The sequence below is a fragment of the Balaenoptera physalus genome (assembly GCF_965194825.1).
Source record: "Balaenoptera physalus genome assembly, chromosome: 20".
Taxonomy (NCBI): Eukaryota; Metazoa; Chordata; class Mammalia; order Artiodactyla; family Balaenopteridae; genus Balaenoptera; species Balaenoptera physalus.
In genome coordinates this window covers 1916643-1939410 of record NC_138901.1, presented here as the reverse complement: position 1 = coordinate 1939410, position 22768 = coordinate 1916643, and the positions used below count along the sequence as shown (strand labels likewise).

Below are 22768 nucleotides of genomic sequence, written 5' to 3'. Positions count from 1 at the left end.
CGTACCTTAGCAAAGCAGCGCTGGTGACGTTGACGGGGACCCTGCCGGGCCAGTAAGCCAGAGCCGGGACACGGTGTCCTCCTTCCCAGGTGGTCTGCTTGGCTGGACTTCCCCCTGTGAGAAGAGGGGAGACAGTTGGTTCTCTGGGAAAACAGTCCTTCTCCACGGGGACTCTCTAAGAGCTTCTGATAATTCCAACAAAGCAATGACTTCCTTTAGCAACGAGCTATTTTTATTCATGTAGTTAATCTCTTTCAATACGAGCTTTTATTTTACCGGATTCAACACGCGTAACTAGCTGTGTCTGTCCCTCTCTAGGGAATCACGTCACTTAGTTTCTTCATGCCACTTTGGCCACTTCAGATTGTCTGGCTTGTTTACAGACTGGCATCAGTCCTGTGCACCCGAGACATAGTAGGTGCTCAACAACTATCTGTTGAATAAATGAATGAATGAATGTGTCTTCCTACAGATCATGTTTAGGATGGAAACATAAAACTATTTGAAATGAGATAAAGGCGGAAATTCCCACCGTTATTCGATCTGCCCAACAACTGATCTGGCATAGATTTTGTTGTTGTATTTTGTTCACTCTGCTTTACTTTTTTTGTTTTCCTTTTTTTTTTTCTTTTTTTTTTGAATGAATGAGCTCTTCCGATGTTGTGGTAGCTCCGACCTCTTGCCTCTCAGGGGGCGGTAAGAACAATCTACGTGCAATCTACGAATTTCCACTGGGTAATTAAAGGAATTATTTTTGTAACCACCAAGTCAAAAGTGACCACCAGTGTAACGATGACCAGCAGGCTGGAAGGGATGAGGTCATGCTTTATGGAAACATCCTGAGTACGTGTTGCGTTGAATTAACCATGACCATCCCTATCCCTCCCACACACACCCCGACCTCATCCCAGCTGAGCCAGGAATTCCACACGGTTAGCGTGTAGAGAGCCCTTCCAAGGCAAATGCTGTGTGTGTCTCACACATACCACGGTCATGCAACATCCTTATGTTTGGCTGGCGGGAACAACGATGGGGAGGGAGGGGGCGGGAAGACCAAGGCTGTGTCACTTTTCACTCACCCTGCAGTGAACGGAACCTTTGATGTCCCTGGCCCAGCACACTACACCAGAAATGCTCGGCATTCTTGGAATTTTCTCATAACCAGCTTTGGAGTCCCCCCAAGTGTTGAAGTCAGAAACGATACACAAAACAACTCATGTCTATGGACCGTTTATGTTTAGGGGTGGGGCTCTCGGAACCAAGTGGAGTTGTGTGGGGGGCGAATGGGAAACTCTTTGACTTGGCCCAAAATGTCTCAAATACCTTCTTCCCGTCCAGAGCCACGCCGCCCATAAATACCTAGAGCCCACTCCCAATTATTCACGCATATGGAACAGAGACTCCAGAGCTACAGCAAGCGTAAATCGCACTCCCACGTGGCCTTGGAATGCATGACTTATGCTTCAGCTGAAGGCCAAGGAGCGGGGAGGGAGCATCTAACATTGCACGTGCGGGAACTCTGCAGATAATCCCCACCACCACCCATGAGGGGCGTTTCTATGGAAGCTTGGGGAATAGGTGGGTGAAAATATGGAGTCCATTTATTTGCAAGTCCACGGAGCACAAAATTCAAACGAACTTGCTTAGCCTTTGAGGCCAGATGCTAAGGAAAAGCGAAGGTTTCAATTCGAAGAAACAAGCCAATGGTTCTGAGGGTCGACCAGAAGGCCCAAGCTGAGGGCTTGCACTGTGTTAGGGCCACAGGTGCCAGAGTCCAGAGTCGGCACCAGGATTGCGTTTCCGACTCCAGGGTGTTTCCAGAAGGGTACACTAGCCCCTAATTAATAAATCTGCTAATTGGTCTTCACCACTAGGGGTTCTGCTCATTTGCCATAATCTTTTTGTACTGTTCTTTTTCAGAAGATTAACTTTCCTAATTCGTTTTCAGAGAAAAATATGTCAATGCGTTTGCCTTATTTCAGCAGAGAGTTGAAAGCTGGAGAGGTTAGAAGGAATTCGGCCAGTTATAAAACATGTATACGTCAACAGAGTGGACAGTGCCCTGCAAAGAACCAGGAACTGGGACAAAGAGAGGAGAATGTTGGCTGAGAGAAGCGGCTCGGTGTGGACACTTGGGGTGCGGAGAGCAATCCCTCCTCCATGTTGTCAAGACTGGCCAGCTGGTACCTGACTGTACCTTGGGTTCTGGCTTTACCAGAAAGACACAATTATATATTCCAGCCATGCCCACAAGCCTTGTACTCAAAAGGAATTTATCTTAAAAGAGTCCAGAGTGTGGGTAAGCAATTATAAAAAATATATCCCCCAGAGCGTGGACACCTTCCCACTCCAAATTCCAGTATCTCATTGGCACTGCTAGGGGTGGGCCAACTTTAAAAGATCCGACCAGCATTCTTTGTGGGTCCCCAGGGTTGATGCCTGATAACCAAGCATCTGATTATCAGAAACATCTAACAGTGTTTGTTGTGGTTCATCTGCACCAGCAAACACTGAAACCCACAGCAGCTGGCCCTGGTCCCCTGATGCCCTTCAGTGATACCTGCTCCTACTAATGGAAACTCATCCTCCGTTAACCACAATAATAACAGTAACAATAATTTCTCCTATTGATTGAGCCCCTCTTAAGCACCAAGCTAAGTGCACCTACCTATAATGCTAAGTGCTTCCCGGCATCATCTCCCTTAATCCTCAGGACAACTTTGTGAGCTAAGCCCTGTTATCCTCATTCTTCAGATGAGGAGGCTGAAGCTCAGAGAGGTTAACTAATTTGCCCAAGGTCACACAGCAAAGAAACACTAGAGTCAGGATTTGAATCCAAGTCTAACCACACAGCCAGCACCCTCAGCCATTAAACCTTCTAGGACCTTTTAGGACAGCGGTTCCCATCCCCGAATGCATATTCGAATCACTAGCTTTTAAGAAATACCCATGCCAAGGTCCCTTTCCCAGAGAATTGTGATTTAAATTGGCCGGGGGTGAGGCCTGGATACCAGTACCTTGTAAAGCTCTCCTGGTGAGTTAATGTAGAGCGCCCCGCCCGTTCCAGGCCGAGCGTGAAGAGAGCAAGGGGCAGAGTCAGAAAGTGGACACAATGCATTTTGAAACTAATTGTAGCTTATGTGCTTTTTAATGACAGGTTTTATACGGCCCACAGCTTTATAACTTTGCGCCATCGGAGCGTGAATGTGACCCTGCATGTTATAGTGAGTAAGAACAATGGCTAAGTCCACAAAGTCAAATAGGCACTTTTTAATTTCAAAAGCTACTCGTTAGTTGAGAGCAACGTTCATACTTTGATCAGCTGCAGTGGCACATCAAAAGGGTCCATTGCGTTTGGCTTTCTGTTGAGAAGCGCAAGTCTGATGGTCATGAAAACGCATTTCAGTGCCCTTGCGGTTAGTTATGACTCTACTTAAGGCAGAACCTCTTACTTAAAGCAATAAATATTTAGCCTCAGCAACCAAAATATAAACAGAACCATGATTCATGAAACTGCTTGCTTGTTCTTCCCTGGCTACAGAAGAAAATGCCACTCCATGATGCATGGAGAAAAGGGCAGCCTGAGGAAGGCTCACCACGACCTCCGCTTAGGAATAGGGCTCCTTCCCGGAAAGGACCCAAATGCGATGCTTGCCTGAGTCAGAAAGGCAGTGTGGCTAATACAGAGGTTGGCAAACTTCTTAGTACATGGAGCCGCCAGAAGGACACCCAGAGATGCTGATTTAGTAAGTCTTGGGTGGGGTCTGACTCCAAGTCATTCTGACACCAGTCTCTGAGGACCAGAAGTTGAGAAATATTAGTAAGGGAAATGGGAGGACGCCTTCTCACGGTGAGGCCTCGAGCAGAATTCTTAATGTCACTGCACATCCGTCTCCTCAGCCGTGAAGGGGGAATGACTGTACTGGGCTCACGGGATGGTGGGAAAGTGACGTAAGATAATGTATACAAAGCTCCAAGCAAGGTCCCTTGGCATAGTGCCTGCCACGGAAGCGCCCAATAAATGCCATCCAAAGAAACCCCAAGCAGATCAAAAACAAAACAAAATTACCTACAGATAGAAAATAGCAGAAGCTGCAAGCTGGCAAAACATACACTGAATTCAGCCCCCTGACAGTTTGGTTTGGCACGAATCGTATTTCTTTTTAAACTAAATTTGAATGTCATTAGACAGAGCCCTCGATCCGATTTGCCGAGTCCCTAATGCTGGCCACAATGGACAAAAACAAACAGTTGTTCGTTTACGCTACCTGCCTGGCCCCTCAACGCATTTATATTTGTGACTCGGATGGAACACGCGTGTTCTGAGGAGCACACGTTCTATAACCTTCTAAAGAAGCAGGCTTCATTTCTAACTATACATACACGCCTTTGCCAAGGTTGCCCAGAGCGCACACACTAGTTTTCTAGAAACACAGGACAGCCAGGCCTCTGTTGGGGCCAAGGACTCTGGCTGCCCTGGGGCGGCCATGAGTGTGGGGATGGGGACTTCCAAGCCCGACAGGGGACATCATTTGACTTCCACTGGGTCCCCAGTAGCTGGCCCTGCCCCCAGCTGGGGCCGAGAGCCCCTCCCTTGCCCCTCCCTCCCTTCCCCAGTCCCCCCAACCCCGACCCCTCTCCGTCCCACCCGCTGCTCCAAATGGACAGAAGGCCCAGGATGTAGAGCACACTTCCCAGTGGGAAAGGTTATGTAACCACCTGATAGCATCAAGTTACAACCAAGGTCTCCTAGAAGCCGAGGATGCCAAATTCAACAGCGTGTTTCCTCATCACCAGGGGGGAGGAAGGAACAGTTCTGCTCTTCAAATAAAACAAGAAAAGATTTTCCAGACAGAGGAGCCGTCAGTTAGGGGACAAACAAGGTGTTGGTTCTGTCCCGGAGAGGAAATAGGTCTGGAGCAGGGAAGGGAGGGCCAGCGGCTGGGAACCGGGGGGCCGCGGGCTCGGGGTCGGCAGCGGCCCTGCTGTGCCCGCTGGCCCCCGGTTTGGTCTCTCCTCGCCCCGACAGGACGCACGCCAAGCCCGGTGGAGCAGCCTCTCTCCAGCACGGGATGAAGGGATGACTGCAGGAGACGCTGCCTCATCACATCAGCTGAGCAAAGCGGCTCAGCCAGGAAAGGGGGTGGGGGGCGGCCCGGGGGCCCTGGGCACAGGGGAAGGCAGCGTGTGGCCTGATGCGCCGGGGCGGCTGCGGCGAGAAAGAAGCAGGGCTCGGGGTACTGTTTGTCCTGCTCCATTGCGAAAACACTGACTGTCTTCTCTCTCTCACCCGCTCCCGAGACTGGCCCCGTTTACAGCAGGATACACAGGCATCCCACTGACAAGGAACCTGCTTGAAGAAGAGCAGGTGGTCCAGAGGGACCCCCAGCCCATCCCCCGTGACCCGGGCCCCTGGTCATGCCCCTTCCACCCAGGGCTCTGCCCGCCTTCCCAGAGCCCCCAGCAGTGGCCTGGGCAGTGAGGAGAGGTTGACGGGAAGCCAGTTTGGAGACTGAGGAAGGGGAGTTGTTTACCCCTCCGCAAAGTGCGTCTTCAGGATCTCCTGGGAAAAGAAAAAGGTAACCTGATCCAGTCCCACCACAAATTCAAGTGCTGTGTCCCACAGATACCACATCCAGACACAACATTTGTGCAAGGCCCTGCCCCCCACAAAGGGTGTCATCTTGACATGAAGGAAATCCAGCCTCGGAGCACAGTTTTCCAAACCAGAGGCCCAGAACTCTTGGGAAGTGATCCTTATGTTGTTTAAGGTGCCCGTGTACTTCAGCAGGAAAATCTTTCTCAGGGCATTTCTTCCAATTATTCTCTTTGTGGGAACCCTCAACCCCCCCACCCCAGTTTGTTTCGGCTGGGAGTGAAGAGATGGAGTTGCATGGGGGTAGCAGAGGCGAGGCACCTCCCAGCCAGTGTCCCAGTTGGCCCTGCACCGTCCCGCGAGGCGGGTCTCCACTGCCCTCACTGAGGAGGACGCAGGGCTGGAAGGGGCAGGGGCCGCCGGGCACCAGGTCCTGAGCTGAGTCGAGAATCACGCCTCCAAAGCCCTCTCTCCATCTCTCCACTCTGCCTCCCACAGATTTAGAAAGACTCAGACCGTCACAGGGGCTGATGAGGTTCTCCCTGACAACCACGGAGGGGGCAAAGAAGTAAGACAGGATGTTGCAGACAGCTGAGCAGTCAGTCGGGTGTAACAGGACGTGAGGATAGTGATAACGTGGGTTGAGGAATGAGCCGGGTGGTGGTCAGACCATGTGGCCCCCTCAGTTGATGGCTGGCCCCGGGGAAGCCCTCTGCCCTGCTCAGCCCCAGGTCCCTCATTTGGCCAACAAGATAGTTGGAGCAGAGCTCGCTGAGGCCCCCCTGGCACTGTCTGAACGCGGGGAGGTTCCTGCAGACCGTCACTGGCTTCCCTTTATTTATCGTCTTTGACTCAATAGAAGTGTCTCTATATACATGTACCACCTCTTCTTTATCCATTCATCTACTGATGGACACTTAGGTCACTTCCATATTTTGGCTATTGTAAATAATGCTGCAATGAACATAGGGGTGCATGTATCTTTTGGAGTTCGTATTTTCATTTTCTTCAGATAAACGGTAGGATTGCTGGATTGCGTGGTAGCGCTACTTTTAATTTTGGGGGGACCGTCCGTACCGTTTTCCGCAGTGGCTGCACCAACTTGCACTCCTTTTTGTCCACACCATCCCCAACGTTGCTTCGGATTCAGTAGGTCTGGGGTGAGGCCCTGGAATCTGCATTGCTAACAAGTTCTCAGGGGGTACCGATGCTGCTGGTCCTGGGACCTCACCTGATAACCCCCTGGTCTAGATCTGAAAGTTCTAGACTCGAAGGACGCCAGATGTGGATATCCCAAATTGGTAGCTCTCTGAGTGGTCCCTGGACCAGCTGCACCAGCATCACCCAGGAGCTGGTTAGAAATGCGACATCTGCATCACCAACCCAGACCTACTGGGTGCAGGATCCCCAGGGGACCATCTACACGTTAAAGTCTGAGAAACACTGCTCTAGACCGTCATTCTTTAAAGCCGGGGCTTTGTTGATCTTTGTGTCCCCAGCACTGAGCACAGTTCCTGGCACATAGTAGGTGCTCAACAAGTAGAAGGAAATAGAAGGAAAGGAGGATTCTGCCCTGCTGATACATGTGTTTCTCATAAAGTTCTTCCCGCGAAGAATGGGCTACAGTCCACACCCGTAAACCGGTTCACTATTTTAAAGCTGCCTCCTAAGGGGGAGAAGAGAAAAGATAAGGCAGGTCCTCAGATAAGAGATCAGAGGTCGTCTTCTTAGGAAACAGAAAGATCCCCACAGAGGGACCACTTACGGACAGATTTTTATCCCCTCAACCTTGGTCTCTGTGCCTTTAGGACTTTTACTCTTGAGAGTAAAAATGATTCCAGGCTCTTCTAACTGAGCATTGAAGATGGCAGCCTGGCCCGAGGGTACCCCAGGTACAGAGAGGAGGAATTATCATCAGCGAATGCAAAAAAACCACTCCCAGTTGGCACTGTATTTCTCTAGGCTGTGGCTGCAGCTACCGGACACATTTCCACCACTTTTGGTCCTAGCACCTTTTCCTGGTCCAGCTCTCCAGGAACCAGAACTAAATTACAGCGCTCTTGAACTGGATGGGTCAGAGAGATCCATGCATAGAGGAACGCCAGCACCCAGTGGGACGAAGTCGCCTGGTCACTGGGCAGCACCCCGCTTTCCTGACTTCCACCACTTATGTCCACACACGAGATGTGGCCACAACTCAGCAGCCACTCACCTGGAAAGTTCTCAAGGGATCTGATCCAAGGGACGCCAGGGTAAAGCACTTCCTTCTCACAGCTAGCCGTGGGACACACGAAAATTCTAGCTTCTAGGTAACCACGAATATTCTGCCAGACTAATATGAAAGGGAATTCGTGTCCTCCGACTTGGACACAGCTGGGGCCACAGGTCAGAAGCCAGCCAGACAGCAGGGCAAACCCAGCCCCAGGGGGTAATCTTGCCAAGTCCACCTCTGAACCCCTCGGATACAAGCACCTTCTGAAAATTTTATTTTAATTTTTTCACTAAAAAAAAATTAATTAAAAAAAATTAAAAACAAAATTTTTTAATTGGTAAAAAAAAAAAAAAAAAAAGTGGGAAAAACTACACTTAAACCCTTCCTCCCTACCCAGAGGTAATCACTGCTAGTCTTTTGTTATTGATACCTTTTGTTGCCTCTCACAAGATTTTTCCGAGAATACATGCACTTAGTTTTATACAATAAAATCGTACTTCACCTATGGTTTTGTGACCTGCTTTACTCACTGGAAAGTATTTGATGTAACTGTTTCCAGGTCAATCATATGCACCATTTTCAGTGGTTCCTTAGTGTTTCTCTAAATGCGTGAATCATAATTTCTTTGAGCACGCCTCTCTTGCTGGACACTCGGGTTATGTCTAACTATTTTTTTCAAAAAAAACCTACTGCAACGAGCATTCTTTTACACACATCATTGTGCACTTGGCTTACTATTTCTTGAAGACAAATTCTTTAAAAGAGGAATTAATGCATCGCCCAGCATGCATATTTTTCAAGACTTTGGTCCATACTGCCGAGTTGTCCCCAGCAGGACTGCTCTTTCAGAGAGTGAGGTCCTCTTGGGGAAACCTTCCCAGCAGACGGGCGCTGAGCTGAGGGCTGAAGGATGTTTAAATCAAGACAGGCAGTACGGTGTAGTGGGAAGATCACCAACTTTAACTTGGTAGCAAGCCTGGCTCCGTCCTCCCAAACTGTGTGACCCTAGGCAAGTTACTTAGCCTCTCTCATTCTTCAGCTGTAAATGGAGTGATTACTACCTGCCTTTCACTAAGGTTTAGAGATTATGCATATAGAAACCTTGCATAGTTGTGCATTAACTATTTCTTGAATGAATGAAATGAATTAATGTTTGGATGGATGGAGGGATGACTTTTAGAAAAGGAAAGAAAAGAAAGGAAGGAGGAAGAGCAAGGGCATCAGGATGAAGGTAAACGTGAAGCGTGTTTGTTGGACTGGCCTGTCAGGGAGCGGGCCGATGCCCTGGGAGGGAAGGAAAGGGAACCCCACCCCCGGGTGAACATGAACTTTCTCCGCTCCAAATTGTTTCTTTTCTGGGAGCTAGTGTCTGTGAGTAATCCGTCCTATTTCACAATGATGTCCCAAGACCCGGCTATAGACTGGTCCTCCCAGAGGCCGGATCTCATGCCCCAACCTGGACTCGGCGCCCGCGGGGAGATGCCCCAACCCCAGCTGTGAGCCTCTACCTTGACGAGTTTGCCACGATCCAGTGAAGGGTCCCATGCTCCCTGCCAGCTCACACTTCTGAGCCCACGGGCCATTGTCTCCTAGAAACCAAAAGAAGCAACACGCAGCAGTCAACAGGCTGGAGGATGCTTCCACCCGGTTCTCTCTCTCTCCGGTCCCACATCCCTGTGCACAGCAGGGGACTGGAGAGAAAAAGGACCTGTGAAAACACATGCAACCCTACCCTTGAAGGACCTTTTAGAGGGGGCTGCCTCCCATGGGCTTTCAGAGAGGTGGGCTGTCCTGCCCCGAGCTCGCCCCACACTGAGGCTTTTGCCTTTGGATATGGGCTCAGCAATTCCATTACCATTATCTTCAGCCCAGCAACTTTTTCTTTTCTTTCCTTTTGTTGTTTGGGGGTTTTTATGGCCGCACGGCATGTGGGATCTTAGTTCCCCGACCAGGGATCGAACCCGTGCCCCCTGCAGTGGAAGCGCGGAGTCCTAACCTCTGCACCAGCAGGGAAGCCCCAGCAACTCTTTCTTGAGCCCCTGTGAAGCACACAGCGCTCCACATACATCACCTCCTGATGCCCCAACGTGCTACGGAATAGATTTGACTGTTAGCTCGATTCTGCCGATGAGGAAGGAGAGGATTAACAGAGGTTAAAGTAACTTTCCCGGCACTTCCCTGGTGGTGCAGTGGTTAAGAATCCGCCTGCCAATGCAGGGGACACGGGTTCAAGCCCTGATCCGGGAAGATCCCACATGCTGCGGAGCAACTAAGCCCGTGCGCCACAACTACTGAGCCTGCGCTCTAGAGCCCGCGAGCCACAACTACTGAAGCCTGCGCGCCTAGAGCCCGTGCTCCGCAACAAAAGAAGCCACCGCAATGAGAGAAGCCCATGCAACGAAGAGTAGCCCCCGCTCGCCGCAACTAGAGAAAGTCTGCGGGTAGCAACGAACACCCAACGCAGCCAAAAGTAAATAAATAAATAAATAAATTTATAAAAAACAAACAAAAAATAAAGTAACTTTCCCAAGAGTAGAGATTCAAACCCAAGTGTCCACCACTCTCGCTCCAGACAGGGACCCGAGACCAGTGATGCCTGTGTGGGCCCTTTAAACAGCTCACTAGTCCAGCGCCACTCAGCCAGAAGACGTGACCTGCTGAACGGTGGCAACCTTTGGGATGGGGGAAGACGGTAGAGAAGGACTCTTGGAATTGCCCGAGGATTACAGAGGTCCACAATGTCAAAGTCACTCATTAACAATTAAGGGCAATACCCAGATGGCCCTGATCAGCACCCAAGGGGCCAGCAGGGCACCCGCTCTCCCGTGCAAGCCTTTCCAGGGCCACAGCCCTGGTGGCCCCGATGGACAGGTGCTCAGCACGCAGGCCAACGAACGCGAGCAGGGCCCCAAGTTCCAGGCAAGCCCCCTGCCCAGCTGAAGAGGGTCACTCGCCCAGACGCTGCTCTGGAGCGGGCCGTGTGTGGGGTTATCCATTAGAGCCGAGTGAGGCTGGCTGGGTTTTACTACTTCACCTGTAAACCAGAGGAATGTGTTGTTTTTAGCTGTGAGGTCAACTTTGTCCTTGATCTGGCCCACGAGGCTGTCCATCTCCCGGAGAGCCGCGCTGTACAGCCTTCGACCCCCAGCTTCTGCTGACAGCAGGTTCCTGGACAAGGGCACATGCATGTGGGCCAGGCCCACGTAGAGCAGGAAGGGTCTTCCGCTGGCACTGAAACGAGAGAGCCGGAGGTGACTCTCCAGAAGGGTCCCGTGGCCTCAGAGAAGAGCCCAGAACCCCTTCCACCCTGTGTGCTCAGGAAGTACACATCCGTCTACAGCTTGCAAAGGCAATGGGGGGATAAAGCTAGTTAAAGACTGAGAGTAATTGTAATACTTGCTTCTGCCCTTTAGCATTTACCGAGAGCGTATTAAACATGACTCACGTTGCCTGAATTCATCCTCATAAAACCCCCCAAGTTCCCTCTTCCGGATGAAGCGTCAGAGGCTCAGGGAAACTGAGAGACTTACCCAAGGTTAGTAAGCGACCCAATCTGGGCTTAAACTAAGGTCTGGCTGAGAGCATAGCCCTGGCTCTTGGCAGCTTCAGTCTAACGTCCAGTGCAAACATATTTTTAAGTTTCAGCTGCTCTTTCGCAGCATCCAGGCCATCGTTTCCATTCCCAGCCTTGGCTCTTTCTAGGAGATGAACGGATGACTGAAACGGACCACAGGGAATTCCAAGGCCATAGCTGGGAACGTCTAGATCAAGGTCCTGGTAGAGGCCAGGCTCCCGGCTGCCCCTGCTCTGATCCTGCAGGTTCCCCTGGGAGGGCCTCTGCTTCCTGCCTGCTCCCCACCTGCATTCCCAGGCCAGGGGCAGGGTCAAGGGCAGCAGCAGGGACCCTCAGGGAGCCCCTTCCCACAGCCCACCCCTGTGGGGGATCTTTCAGAGGACACAGGGAGGGCAAGGGGGGAACTTCAGGCGAGTCCATAGGGTGGTGACAGAAGCGCGACTCTTTTACACCATTGTAAAGCAATTATACTCCAATAAAGATGTTTAAAAAAAATTTTTTTTAATTGAAGTAGAGTTGATTTACAAAGCTGTGTTAGTTTCAGGTGTACAGAAAAATGATTCAGTTATACATATATATATTGAAAAGGAAAATTTTATGCTATGTATAGTTTACATCTATCTATCATCTATCATATATCTATTATCTATCTGTCTATCTATCTATCTAGCTATCTATGTCTATCTCTTTCCCTATCCTTCTATCAGGTGTCTCAGTTGCCTGAGCCACATTTCCAATGCTCAGGCCAGTGGCTACCATCCTGGACAGCACAGAGAGAACATGTTCTTCCTTGCAGAGAGCACTATTGCATGGTGCTGATTTAAGAGTGTCTGTTGCCTGATCTCCCAAAGACGATCATGTACAGTTGTGTAGGTTGTGCACAATTTCAGCATGAGGACATCCTGCTGAGAGAGCGAATGGGAGTTTAATGCCGGCCCACAATCCACTGGCTGAGCTGGGCACTCTGGCACACGTCAGCATACACTCAGTGGGGATGCCTTGTCCTAATCTGCAGGTGAATACCACATGGCAGCAGCATGCTGGGTGGAGCTGGCTCAGATTTCGGGAATTTTGCAGGCCAGTTGTTAAACATGGCTGCCATTTAAAATTAAATGAAGTCAACTTACCATTAAATAAATGATATTAGAAACAAAGGTGGGGGGGATAAATTGGGAGACTGGGGTTGACATATACACACTACTATATATAAAATAGATAACTAATAAGGACCTACTGTACAGCACAGGGAACTCTGCTCAATACTCTGTGAAAGAATCTATATGGGAAAAGAATCTAAAAAAGAGTGGATATATGTATGTGTATAACTGATTCACTTTGCTGTACAACAGAAACTAACACAACATTGTAAATCAACTGAAAAAAAAACCCAAAGGTAATAAACTTGCACGATTTATCACATCCTAATTATTCTACCACATTTTAATATTATCTATGCCCTGGAGTTTACTTTGCGGCCACTGAATCTGTGCGGTGGGAATACCGTATGATGCGGTGCTACCGCACATCTCTCCCCAACCCCACGGTCAGCGACATCTCATTGATATCTTGAATTCAGCCGCAGTGAGAGTATTTACGCCACAGAAATGGGCAAATCAGGGCTTTTTTCCTGAGTGCTGGTTGTTAAACATTTATCAGTTCATCGCCACCTATGGGCTGGGGGCGCGGTCCCATCACCCACCCTCTTCCCACCCCCATCATTATCCTGCAAACTCCCACCCATTATCAAAATCCTGTTAGCACCCTGGGCTGTGAAGGTGAGGGAAGACGGGCATTGGAGACCGGCATCCGCATCCCTGGAATTTTACTTCATGGTCGTGTGACCCTGGGCAATTCACCTCACCTCTGTCGTCTCCACAGTGGGGACAGCTATGCCTCCCCGATACAGCTGTGAGTATTTAATGCCGTAGTAAGCTTTTCGTAAGTGCTACCTTTTATTAATAAGTATGAATAATACGAGTCTGCAGTGGTAAGCATCCGTGGTACCCAGGGCAGTACCTCTCTCCCTGCATCCTAACACCATGCTAGAACTCATAAAGATGGCACGTTGCAGAAACCATGCAAACTAGCTCCCTGGGGGCATCTATCCCCTGAGCCACCCCTGTGCTGAATGGCAAATACAGAGTGGAGGATGCGGAGTTCTCTGGTGGCCTAGTGGTTAGGGTTCTGGGCTTTCACTTCCGTGGCCCGGGTTCAATCCCTGGTTGGGGAACTGAAATCCCACAGGCCACGCGGCCCAGCCAAAAAAAAAAAAAAAAAAAAAAGTGGAGGAGACTTGGTGCTTTAAAAAAAAAGGCCAGTTATAAGGCAGTATGATTTCATTTTTATTTAAATATAGATATATACGTGTGTGTGTGTGTGTGTGTGTGTGTGTGTGTGTGTGTTTATTCACCAGCACAGAAGGAGGCTAGAAGAACATGTTCAGATTTAACGAAAGGGGTTAAGATATCAGAGGGATTAAGACGCTGGAGGGGACATTCCAGCAGAGGGGGGGTGGGGCGCGGTGTGGAGATGCACAGAGACTGAGACCTGGGGAAGCCAAGTCTGGAGAAAATCTCCTGACCTGAAATAGCAAATGGCAAGTGAGGCATGCCCACCTCTCAGGAAGTGTCCCCAGTGGGCTCCTGGCAGGAGAGCCAGGCCTGGAGGTGGCGGCAGGGCTGCCCTCGAGCCGGGCGGCCTCGGCTCCTGCCCCGCTGCCCCTGGGCTCCCTCGGCTCCCCCCGCAGCGGCCCCCGGGGCTGACCGGTCCAGGAGTCTCTCTGGAACGCATCGCTGCAATAGCCACTCGCCCCCGCCTCCCCAGTCTCACCGTCACCCTCTGGGCCTCAGCGTTACAGAGAACCTTCTGGAACCCAGACTGGACCTGACAGTTCCCGGTTCAGAAGCCCACCGGGGCTCCATGAGCCCGCGGGCAGTGCAAACCCCGCAGCCCGGCATCCGCGGCCTTCCCAGCCTTGCCGTCCTTCCCACTCCAGGGCCACCTCACGTCCTCCTGCGCCTGTTCACTCCTCTCCCGGCAGGACCCTGCCTGGTATCTTGCCTGCAAACACTTAATCCATTAATCCATTAAGATCCCACTCCAAAGCCACCAAGATCCCTCTCTGCTCCCGGCTCATAGGTGGCTTCCTCTTCCCGGGCCCCTGCTGCCCCTCCCTTAGAGAATTGATCAGTATTGATAATGCAGCCTACGCGAAAGCCAGCTTTTGAACATTATCCGTTTCCCCACTAGCCTGGGAGACGCTTGAAAGCCGAAACAGATCTAATCCACGTGTGTATTCCCAACACAACACCGGCACACGCTTGGCGCCAGATCAAGCAACTCACTCTTCATTCACTCATTCAATGAATACTTATTAAGCGCTAACCAAGCCCCAGGCACTGCGGAGAGAGCTACAAACACAGAAGCAGGATTTCCACCTTCTTGGAGCTTCACATCCAATTGGAAACAGGAGAGAGAAAGATGTAACTAAGAAATGAATCAGATCATTATTACAAATGTACAGTAGTAGGGATGATGGAGGAGAAATACGGGGTTCTGTGGAGGAGCATAACAGGGGACCCAGGCTGGGCGGGGGTGAGGGGGAGAGGGGAGGCACCTCTGAGACAGTGTGGCCCGAAGGACCGGGGGGGCTCCAGGGGGACAGTGCATGGTTGCCCTTCAAGGCAGACAGAACAGCAGAGGGAGAGGCTGCAGGAGGAGGACGGCCGTCCCACTGCCCAGCGGCGCGTGCAGTCACTCATGTCCTCACCCGTTATTCATCGGAACACCCAAACAGGAGAAAGAAGAGAGAAGGGGTCAGGAGGACAGAATGATCTTCAGGCTGAACCCGGAGCCGTGAGGTGGGTGGCAGGTGGTGCGCTTTAGGTGGGAGATGGGTGAGGATGGAGATGAGGAGGGGCAGGAGGCTTAGACCAGCAGGGGGAGAGCAATGCAGGGGGAGGGGCTGGGTGAAGGAGAAGAAGGAATCAAGCCCTTGATGTGGGTTCCGGGCTCCAGCCCAGGAAGGCTGGGGCTTCTTTGTCCTCTGTGCCTCTCCAGGACCTAGTTCTAAGTGCGGAATTCCCTGGAATATGGACCATACACTCCGATTTCAAACATCCTCAACTACACCTCACACCTACCCCAATACGCTCTGCCCATCAAGCCCTGTATTCCCAACTCAGGTTCAATGCGCCGTCCTAGACCCTGTAGGGAGTAGAGGACCAGCCAGCTCCATGACCTAGAAGCCCAGACGCCCAGGCCATCCACTACCTCCTTTCTTTTCCTTTTTTTTTTTTGCCAATTCGGAGCTTTGCCTGCTGTTTAAAAAACTCGAATCAAGAATTAGCTTTCAGGAGAAAGACAAATAACACATGATACCACTTGTATATGGAATCTAAAATATGGCACAAGTGAACCTGTCTATGAAACAGAAACCGACTCACAGACACAGAGAATAGACTTGTGGTTGCCAAGTGGGTGGGGGGAGGTGGGGGAGACAAGGATTGGGAGTTTGGGATTAGCAGATGTCAGCTATTATATACAGGATGGAGAAACAACAAGGTCCTACTGTAGAGCACAGGGAACTATATTCACTATCCTGGGATAAACCATAATGGAAAAGAACATGAAAAAGAATGTATATATATGTATAACTGAATCACTTGGCTGTACAGCAGAAATTAACACAAAAATGTAAATCAACTATACTTCAATTAAAAAAAAATTTTTTTTTAAGAATTAGCCTTCAACATCACTGCTAGGTTAGGGGTCTAAATTCAAGTGAAGCCCCAAGGAAAAACGTTCAGAGAAGACCCTCTTGCCGAGCAGGGGCAGGAAACCACACTCCAGGGACCCCCGGTAGTTTTGACAAACAAGTCAAGGTGGTGTAAGGGGTCATGGCGGAGAAAACGGCACAGATCTGGGGGCTTTTCTGCTGACACTTCAAAAATCATGGATGAATTGGCAAGTCAAATCCTAAAGAAATCAGCATGCCTGAGGATTATTTTCTGTCAAGCAAAAAGCCAACAGGATTCATGTGACTTTTCACTTAATAACTAATTAATAAATTAGCAAACTCTTCCCCTCTTTCCTGTGATAAAGAGTTTGTTCGCTGATTTGTCTTTCAACTGGTTAATTAAGTGGTAGATGAACAGCACCATGTCCTCTTCAGAGTTAATCAGTCCCCAGCCGGCTGCCACCCGCTACCGTCCCCTGAGAACACCGGGCTTTCATTGCAAAAGCTGGGGTAGACCTTCCTCACCAGCCACAGACCGTCCACCTGTCATAGGGCACCGGGGCCCAAAGCCATCCAGGGAGCATATACGTGCTCAAACCCCCAGGTGGGAGAAGGGGCTTTGCACTTTTCATATCAACCATCTGAAAAAACAAAAATGAACAAACCAACACAACAGTGTTTCTCAGAAAGCCCTGAAAAACTGGTCAGATGCAATCTCTGAAGCCCTAAGGGGCTGCTCTCAGAATGTGGGCCTTTAGCAGGTCGTGTGATCAACCAGAAATGGATCTACTATATGGCTATACCTCCACCCTCCCAGCTGCCCTTCTCCCTAGAAAAGTCCAGCGTGGTGGAGCGAGGGGCTGGGGGAATTCTTGCACATTCAAGGAGATGATGAGATCAGTTATCCCAAGGTGGAGTCTATTTTTAATTCTGCACAAGTAGACAGGTGTGCAGCACACGTTCTCCTGCCCACTTAGGCAAAGGCCATGGAAAATACCAAAGGACCTGTTGGAAAGTGTTCCCCGGCCCTTGAAGAGTTTGCAGTCTTGGGACTTCCCTGGCAGTCCAGTGGTTAAGACTCCATGCTCCCAACACACGGGTTCGATCCCTGGTTGGGGAACTAAGATCCCCGTGTGCCGCATGGCGCGGCCTAAAAAAAAAGAGAGAGAGAGTTTGCAATCTTGGGAGAAAGATGCACCAGTGTTGGGCTTCCCTGGTGGTGCAGTGGTTGAGAATCTGCCTGCCAATGCAGGGGACACGGGTTCAAGCCCTGGTCTGGGAAGATCCCACATGCCACAGAGCAGCTGGGCCTGTGAGCCACAACTGCTGGGCCTGCACGTCTGGATCCTGTGCTCTGCAACAAGAGAGGCCACGATAGTGAGAGGCCCACGCACCGTGATGAAGAGTGGCCCCCACTTGCCACAACTAGAGAAAGCCCTCGCACAGAAACGAAGACCCAACACAGCCAAAAACAAATAAATTAATTAATTTTAAAAAAAATCTTTAAAGAAAAAAAAGATGCACCAGTGCACATGAGAGAGGCAGCGGGTGGGGTGACCGTGTGTGTGCACGTGTGTGTGTCTGGGCTTGCACCCCGCCACCTATGTACATGCACCCCAAGGTCAGTGTATGTCATCTGGGAGCTGACTGTGGTCTTGCACAATCTACTCTCTGTGCTGATATCTGATCTGACAGAGGCTGTAAACCAGCAGCTCTTGCACAGACACAGCTTGCTAGAGACCCACTGTGGTATGGCTCTGGGGTTTCTGCTTTTTGTTATTTGCAATTAGTGGTTGCTAACAGTTAGCGATCAGGAGATTTGCCAAGGGCCAGGTAGCCTGTCTTTCCTGAGAAATGGAAAGGCCTGAGAAGCCAGGCCCCCATTCCCACAAAGCAGCAGCAGGCGGCCTTAGATGGGACAGGTGCTCCAAATTCACCACAGGCCCCACCATTCCCTACTGCCTCAAAGTCAGCCTGCTTCCCGCTGCAGGTTACCTGGGCCCTGTAGATGCTGGACCCCTGTGTGTTATACTGAATACTGGCCCCCAAGGATACTCAGGGTCTAATCCCTGGAATCTTTGAGTGTCCCCAGAGCGGACGTTGTAGGTGCAGTTAAGTTGAGGATCTTGAGATAGGGGGATTATCTTGGATCGTCCCAGTAGACCCTGAACGTAATCACAAATGTCCTTATAAGACGGAGGCAGGGGGAGCTTTGACTACAGAAGAGGACAAGGCAAGCGAACCACAGAAGTGGAGATTCAAATGATGTGGCCAGGAGTTCCCTGGTGGTCCAGTGGTTGGGACTCCACGCTTCCACTGCCCAGGGTCCGGGTTCCATCCCTGGTTGGGGCACTAAGATCCCGCAAGCCCAGTGGTGCCGCCAAAAAAAAAATGATGTCGCCATAGCCAAGGAATGCCAACAGCCACCAGAAGCTGGAAGAGACAAGAAACGATCCTCCCTGGAGCCTCGAGAAGGAAACAGCCCTTCTGATAACCTTGATTTTAGCCCCATAAGACGCATTTCAGACATCCGGCCTCCAGATCTGCAGGAGAATAAATTGCTATTGTTTTAGCCAATAAGTTCATGGTCAGTTTGTAACAGCAGCCGTAAGAAACGAACATAGCCTGTCAACTAATGAACTCAACAAACACCTTGGATGCCGAGAAGACAGTGGATGGACCCTGCCCTCAGGGAGGTGATACGCTAGCAGGAGAGGACACCTGACAATGATGGCAGAGTGTGGGCTGAGCAGGGACCCTGGGAACTTACCCGAGGCACTTGTAACCCAGGCCTGGAGACCCCAGGACAGACTGTTTTCTAGCTTTATTTCCAGGAGACATGCACGCATGCATCTTTGTCAGGCAACGGAACTCCGCCATGGTGGCCAACCCTGGGGGGCTCACCTCGCCCGCTGGATGAACTGGGTAGCCTTCTCGGCATACTTCTGAGCGAGGCCGCTCAAGTTCACGGGCTGCTCCACGATGTTGAGGTTTTCATAGAGAGGAAGGGCCACGTCAGAGTAACAGCCCTTCTCAAGGTTCCTGTGTGGAAATCACAGATGGTAGAGCACTCATTCCCACGACCTAAGCAGTCATGGAGTCAAACAAAACGCTTTAATGCACTGAGGCTCATAAATACCAAACACTTAATAGCCTGGCCTCAAATGATTTTTCCAGTCTGCCATTTCCTCCAAGTGCAAAACCAATATACTACCTTCTTCTAGTCCCTTTGAATAGACGTGTATGCTCCTTGGACAAGCCTGGCCATTCTGTAAATCTCACGACTTTCTTGAGCTAGGGATATGATTATACCCATTTTGCTGGCGGAGAGACTGAGGTTAAACAAACTACATGACACAGCAGAGTCCCAGAGGCAATCAGTAGCCCTGTTTTTTTCCACTGACCCCCTTAAATCATGACTTCCGTCCATGGGGTACAACGCTTGGTATTTTCCCAAGTCAACAATCAGGACTTTGTGTGACAAGACGTCTGACAAGAGGACAGATGGTTAGGAACAACTTTGGAATTTCAAACCATGTTTGGAGAATTTGGAGAAACTTTAGCAACTGGAAAAAGTGAGGGTCAAACCAATTGTATCTCCTGGAAAAAAACAAACTCAGCCCTTGGTCTTACAGATGGAAATGAATCTGACATACGAATGGCCCAGCAGAGCAGCTGAATCATGACCCCGGCTGTGATCTTGGGTGAGTTACCTAAACTCTCAGAGCTTGACTTTCCGTATGCAAAGTGCGGGGTTGCCCGGGCCTCTTACAGGGATAAGGAACGGTTAGCATTCACACTACTCAGCATACTAGGAATGCAATAAAAACTCAAGCCGTCTGTCCTGAGGGCCACGAGAACCGGAAGAGAAGCTGAGAAAAGTGGAGAGAAAAGTGTGGTCACGGGGGGCCTCTTGGGTAGGGAAACTGTCCGCCTGCTGCAGGGAAGAATTTGGGAAGAAATGAAAGCCCCCGTCACACATCTATGTGCACACAGACTTGTGCCGGAAGCTTAAGAGACAAGGTCAGACGGGTGAATAATCACCAAGGACCACAATTTTTTAAAAAGAGAAAAAGAGCGCTGTCCCAGGTGTCACAAAGCTAACCTCATCATTCGTGTCCAATCTTCCAGCTTTGGATGATCTTGTGGCTGCTCTATCATCCCTAACCTTCTCCCCCTTTTCCTCCTTCAGCCAACACTTTTCTTCTATTTGATTTAACACAGACGGAAAAGGGACCAGGCGGCTGTGGTCATCACAGCACGAGATGGCAGGGGTGCCACAGGTGTGAGCCCCAGGCGCCCGGCGGTGAGGAGAGCAGTGGCAGGTTCTCACATGGCGACGTCACTCCTCCCACTGCCAACAGGCTCTTGCATCTCCTGGGCATCTCGTGAAAAGGCAGACCTCGGGGAGGGGTCTGAACACCTGCATTTCTAGCGAGCGCCCAGATGATGCTGGTCCAGCGACCACCCTCTGAGTGGTCAGGAGAGAGGGGACCTGGGCTCCACACTCAGAGACCCAGACGGGACTCTCCATCCTTCCCTCTCATGACTCCACTGTGACCTGGGCCACCAGGTAAGCTTCCTTCCCTGGACAGTCAGGAGAAACACCTGCCTCATTCAGTGGTCCGGTGGATCATGGATAAGAGCGCAGAGTGCTTAGAATGTAACAATTTCTCAACAAATGGCCATTATCATACTAACTATTGTGTTATTAATAAGCCACCTGAGACACGCTTTCCCCGGGCGGCTCAGACACCTGCAACGTTATAAACAATCCCAGTACACCATCTGAACAGCACAGCACCTGGTTTCGGCTGCTTTATTACCTGAATAAGGTTTATTACCTTTTTCTGATAATAAACGTACTGCATGCTCATTACAGAATATTTGGAAAATACGGGAGAGGAAAAAAATGAAAACTCCTTAATGCCACAATCAGAGTGAATGAACCATGGTTACCATTTTGGCGTATTTCCTTTAGGGCTATTAAAGGCATAAATACAGAGGTAGTTCAGGTCACAGTGTAGATGATTTGTTTCCTGCTTTTTTCACTTACTATTCTATTGTGAGCATTTTCCCATTTCACTGAATACGTTTTTAAAACATCCTGTTGAGTGCCTGCACGGCATTCCAATGTCGAAACGCTGGCTTATTTCAGGGCGGGGGTGGGGCTTATAGGGATCCCTGTGGACTTTTTCTCTCTCTATCTCCTTCCTTATGTCCGATGTCAGGGCCAGGTGAGTGGTCCAGGAGCAAAGCCAGCAGGCAGAGGAGGGAGGCCACCTGCGTGAGACCCTGGGTCGCACCAGCCTCTCCCCAGCTGAGCTAAACAGTCCAAGGAACCTGGAAAATGCCAATTAAAAAAATGTTGTTCACCTCATCTTCATGAAAAGTGTTCTTGCACTCCATGCAAATAATGCACTTAAATTTGCACTAATGGTACTCGATCTTTTTTTTTTTTTTTTTGGCTGCATTTGGGTCTTCATTGCTGCGCGCGGGCTTTCTCTAGTTGCGGCGAGCGGGGGCTACTCTTCGTTGTGGTGCGTGGGCTTCTCATTGTGGTGGCTTCTCTTGTTGTGGAGCGCGGGCTCTAGGTGTGCGGGCTTCAGTAGTTGCAGCATGCGGGCTCAGTAGATGCGACACGAGGGCCCTAGAGCACAGGGGCTTCAGTAGTTGTGGCCCATGGGCTTAGTTGCTCCACGGCATGTGGGATCTTCCCGGACCAGGGCTCGAACCCGTGTCCCCTGCATTGGCAGGCGGATTCTTAACCACTGCGCCACCAGAGAAGTCCCAGGTACTCGATCCCTTTTTGCTATTGTAACTGATCCCCATGGGCCTCTCTCATTTCCTTCTGATGGACCACACCCCCAGGACTTCACCTTGCTCTGGAGCCCAGAGCCGATGCCTTGGCTAGGATTACCTTGACGGTCTACCGCCCCGTGGACATGCCGGGCAAGGGGGGTGGTTGTAGCCGGGGGTGTCAGTGCAGCCCATGTCATGGCTGTACGGGATTCCAAAGTAGTAATCAAACCCTGGAAGAGAAGGAACGGGTTAGGCTATGAGCCTGCATTCTTACACCCAGGACAGAAATTTAATTTTCCATGATTTAATTCTGCAGTGTTATGGAGTATGTAATTAAAAGAGGATTTGATTAATATCCCTTTGTAGTATGCAAAGAAAACACTTTGTTGGGTTCTGGCTGCAAGACTAGATTTGCAAAACATCTTGTGATTAGCGTTAACCCTGCGTGGAAGGAAGTGGGGAGAACTCTTGAACACCTCCTGTTCCCAGTGCGATGATGGGCACCGCTGGGAAATACCTGGTGAAAATCTACTACCTGCACGACGCTCTGAGGGATAAAAGAACATATTCTGCCCTCCAGAGGGGGAGGGTAAGAAGTCGAGATTCAGCTCTGAGAGATAGATTATCAGCAAGCCCACGAGCGGGGTCAGAGGACGTTACCCCCGGAGGCTGGGGGTGGGATGTGGTTGAGACGGGACTCTCAACGTGCTTCTCAGCAGAGCTGGCACCTCAGCTGGACGCGGAGGGCTGGCAGGGCTGGCTTGAGAGGGGGGAGGGGTATTGGAGGGAGGATGTGAGGGTCAAACTGAGACCTGAAATCCCTGTGTTGACTTTTTTCTGAGACCC

General features: G+C 50.4%; 1 protein-coding gene across 16 annotated transcripts in view; it reads right to left on the bottom strand.

Moving 5' to 3' along the window:
- Positions 1-22768, bottom strand: part of ARSG (arylsulfatase G) — a 116532-nt gene that overhangs the window by 21656 nt on the left and 72108 nt on the right. For 12 of the 16 annotated variants that reach the window (XM_082441928.1, XM_082441933.1, XM_082441932.1 and 9 more), the window contains 5 exons: positions 22041-22152; positions 19025-19162; positions 10843-11039; positions 9317-9397; positions 6-114 (listed from right to left, as the gene is read on the bottom strand). In XM_082441928.1, the coding sequence (XP_082298054.1) occupies positions 6-114; positions 9317-9397; positions 10843-11039; positions 19025-19162; positions 22041-22152 (637 nt within the window). Of the gene's footprint in view, positions 1-5; positions 115-9316; positions 9398-10842; positions 11040-11338; positions 11815-19024; positions 19163-22040; positions 22153-22768 lie in introns of those variants that run through there. The other 4 variants (XM_082441935.1, XM_082441922.1, XM_082441926.1 and 1 more) reach the window with 4 other exon arrangements.